This window comes from Suncus etruscus, chromosome 2 (assembly GCF_024139225.1).
Source record: "Suncus etruscus isolate mSunEtr1 chromosome 2, mSunEtr1.pri.cur, whole genome shotgun sequence".
Taxonomy (NCBI): Eukaryota; Metazoa; Chordata; class Mammalia; order Eulipotyphla; family Soricidae; genus Suncus; species Suncus etruscus.
Genome location: NC_064849.1, coordinates 2426280 through 2430142, shown reverse-complemented (window position 1 = coordinate 2430142; position 3863 = coordinate 2426280). Strand labels below are relative to the sequence as shown.

Here is a 3863-nt window from a genome sequence, read left to right as displayed (position 1 = left end):
TTGTCTTGCATGCAGCTAATTCAAGTTGGACAGTGGTTTGAATCCCAGCATCCCATAAGGTCCCCGTACCTTCCAGGAGTGATTCCTGAGTGCAGAGCCAGGAGTAACCTCTGAGCACCTGGGTGTGGCCCCAAAACAAAAAGAACAACAACAACAAAAACAGCATCTCCATAGAGAAGGGTCTCATATGAAAGGGACATTCATGAAACTCCTTTATTAGCAGTAGTACAAACCACAATGTCAAGAGAGAGAGAGAGAGAGAGAGAGAGAGAGAGAGAGAGAGAGAGAGAGAGAGAGAGAGAGAGAGAGAGAGAGAGAGAGGCATTGGTGGGAGGGAAGAAGGCATCAGGTAGAGTGAGTGGCAGGAAATGCGCACTGGTGAAGGTTTGCTGTACATTGTATGACTGTAACTCAATAATAAACAACTTTAACTGTAAAAAAAAAACTGCAGGGGCCAGAAAGATAGCACAGCAGTAGGGCGTTTGCCTTGCATGCTGTCAACCAGGACGAACAGTAGTTTGAATCCCCCCCCCCCGCATCCCATATGGTCCCCCGACCTTGCCAAGAGCGATTTTAGTGCACAGAGTCAGGAGTAACCCCTAAGCGCCTCGGGGTGTGACCCAAAAACAAAAACAAAAAATAAAAATATAGGTCAAATACATTAAAAAAAAATGTCGCATATTTCACCCTGGCCCCTAACTGCAGAGCCATGTCTGAGGTAGCAGATTCTAAGACTTCGAGCACCTCCAAACTGAACAGACACAGGGGCCATAGTGTGAGGGCAGCAGTGGGGAGGAGCAGCTCTCCCTGGCACAAGGCCCAGCCTTCCCTTGGGTGCCATCTCCCCCAACCTCCACCTCTCCCCTGAAAGCACCCAGAGCCTGGCATCAGCGCAGCCCGGTCTCCCAGGCTGGATTTTTTTTTTTCCAGCGCTAGTCACACATCCCTTGACCAAATGCCCCAACCCTTCTTCACCCCCACCAATGATGGACTCAGCACCTAATTCAAATTCAAAGCCTAGGGTCTGAGATATAGCGCAGCAGTAGGACATTTGCCTTGCACGCTGCTGATCCAGGATGGGTGGTGGTTCAAATCCTGGCTTCCCGTTTGCCTCCCCCCCCCCCCATGCCCCCAGCCTGGTTTGATCTCTAGCATCCCATATGCTCCCCAAGCATCCAGGAATCCAGGAGTGATTTCTGAACACAGAACCAGGAGTAACCCCTGAGCACTGCTGGGTGTGACCCAAAACAAACAAACAAAATCAAAGTCTAGAGGCCCTTCCTAGTGTCTTGCTCTCCTGAGAGATGGTGGGAAACTGGGAGTCCAGGCCTGCTTCCCACCAGCTTCCCATCGCCCCCGGCCCCCCACCCTTGTCTAGAGGGACTGATTTCATGGCCAGACATGGGAAGTGGCTTCAGATCCATTTCACGGGCCCTGATAGTTGTGTAACGTGGTCACTCGCTTCCAAGGAAAGATGCAGAGATTGGCGGGAGGCAGAGGGGTTCACTGCAAAGAACGTGGCGAGCTTCCAACACGTGTCACTCCCAGGACCCCTTCTCTCCTCCGACCCGGCCCATTTCGGGGCACTGCGTCTGAGGCATATTGGGGGGGCACCGGAAATAACTGGGAAGCTGTGAACACAACCTCCCCCTCCTCTGGCACTGGGGAGTGCCCCATGGGATGAGAGGCAGGGAGGGAGGGGACAGGGCAGTCAGGCAAAGGTTAGGGGAGGAAAGCCGAGGCCCTGGCCAGCTCCAGGAAATAGTTGTTTCCCCACCCCGAGGGAGGACAAACACGCGCCCCCCTGAGCTGGCCAGCGTGGCTGCAAACCAAACCCGCTCCAGCTCCGAGACAAGAACCGTAAGGACCTGCTGGTGACTTCCCCAGTGTGAGCTGAGGTTGGCGGGGACACGGATCTCCCAGAAGGGCCGGGCCCTCCTCCCTCTGTCCACAACGAGGCAAGCAGCAGCTGGTCACTCTGCTCAGGAGAAAGGGGCTCCCCGGGGTGGGGGACGCTCAGATCCACCCCAAATCCTGATCTTCAGAGTCGTGGCCCCATCTCCCAAGGGTGAATGTGTGCTCGGCCTACCTGCACCCGCAGGAGGAGCTCCGAAAAGCTCTAGGGGCCCCCCGACACACAGGAAGCTTGTCCCTCCTCTTGGCCACCATGGACAACGGCTCCTGCTGCTTCATCGAGGGGGACCCCATCTCGCAGGTGATGCCCCCTCTGCTCATCCTCGCCTTCGTGCTGGGTGCCCTGGGCAATGGGCTGGCACTGTGTGGCTTCTGCTTCCACATGAAGACCTGGAAGCCCAGCACCATCTACCTCTTCAACTTGGCCGTGGCCGACTTCCTTCTCATGGCCAGCCTGCCCTTCCGCACCGACTACTACCGACGGCGTCGACATTGGGCCTTCCAGGACATCCCGTGTCGCCTGGCACTCTTCATGCTGGCCATGAACCGGGCCGGCAGCATCGTCTTCCTCACCGTGGTGGCCCTGGACCGCTACTTCAGGGTGGTGCATCCACACCACATGGTGAATGCCATCTCCAACCGGACGGCGGCCTTCGGGGTCTGTGCCCTGTGGGTGCTGGTCATCTTGGGCACACTCTACTTGCTCACGGAGAGCCACCTGTGTGTGCAGGACCAGACGGTGGCCTGTGAGAGCTTCATCATGGAGTCAGCCAATGGCTGGCACGACGTGATGTTCCAGCTGGAGTTCTTCATCCCTCTGAGCATCATCTTGTTCTGCACCTTCCGGATCATCTGGAGCCTGAAGCAGCGACAGCACCTGGCCCGGCAGGCCCGGACGCAGAAGGCCACCCGCTTCGTCATCGTCGTGGCCGTGGTGTTTGTCACCTGCTACCTGCCCAGCGTGTCGGCCAGGCTGTACTTCCTGTGGACGGTGCCAGCCAGCGCCTGTGACCCCACGGTGCATGCGGCCTTGCATGTCACCCTCAGTTTTACCTACATGAACAGCATGCTAGACCCGTTGGTGTACTACTTCTCCAGCCCCTCGTTCCCCAAGTTCTATGCCAAGCTCAAACTCTGTCACTTGAGACCGCAGCGTGCCAGACGGGTCCCAAGTCGAGCGGAGGAGATGCCTGTCTTCGAGCTGCCTGCACGGGGCAAGTTTCTTTCGCAGACGATCAGGTGTGTGGTGGGGTGCAGGGATGGGTTGACAGGCAAGCAGAGAGGTACAAGATAGACGTGAGTCCTGCTGGAGGGGGGCTGGAGAAAGGAGGGGTTGGAAATGCCACCCTAGCTTAGCTACGGCTGCCTCACTCTTTCTGGAAACTGGGAAACGAAAAGCACAGGTCCTGGTGCCTTTGGAGAACTTTCTGATTCAGAAGCGAGTCGATGCCATTCTGTGGTGTGACTGCAGCGATGGTGTATGTGTGCGTTTAGGGGGCTCGGGTTCAGGAGTGCTCAGCTCCCATGGAACTTGCACCGGCTGAGTAAACAGGTCTTGTTCATGTTTTCTCGGAGCATGAGTGAACTTGATGACTTCGCAGTATTTGCCACGCTCAGACCTTAAGTTATTGCTTAATTGTGGAAAATTGAAACCCCTCTAAGTCTCTCGGTACCTTTGCTGAAGCTGGCGGAGGCTCTCTACATGTGGGGTACTCTGAGCCCTTGATTTGACCCCTCTGTGTGCTGGAGACTTGTGGGCAGCGTAAGAACCACAGCACAACAATCCCTGTGAATTTTTTTTTACAGCCCCCCACCCCACCTCACCCTGTCTCCACATTTCAGAGAAAGTGAGGAGGGATGTTTGCTCATCACTCTGGTTTGTTTGTTGGTGGGATCCGAACATTTGCAACCCCCCTCTGGCTAGTGTGATCAGTTTTGACTGCTGGTGA

General features: G+C 55.8%; 1 protein-coding gene across 1 annotated transcript; it reads left to right on the top strand.

The window, feature by feature from the left end:
- Positions 1-2152: 2152 nt before the first annotated feature.
- HCAR1 (hydroxycarboxylic acid receptor 1) lies at positions 2153-3208 on the top strand. The gene has a single exon (XM_049768229.1). The coding sequence runs from the start codon at positions 2168-2170 to the stop codon at positions 3206-3208; it is 1041 nt and encodes a 346-aa protein (XP_049624186.1). The 5' UTR covers positions 2153-2167.
- The last annotated feature ends 655 nt before the right edge of the window (positions 3209-3863 follow it).

What these genes read in the sequence shown, in the direction of transcription:
- HCAR1 (XM_049768229.1), top strand. Translation starts at nt 2,168, where the DNA reads ATGGACAACGGCTCCTGCTGCTTCATCGAGGGGGACCCCATCTCGCAG.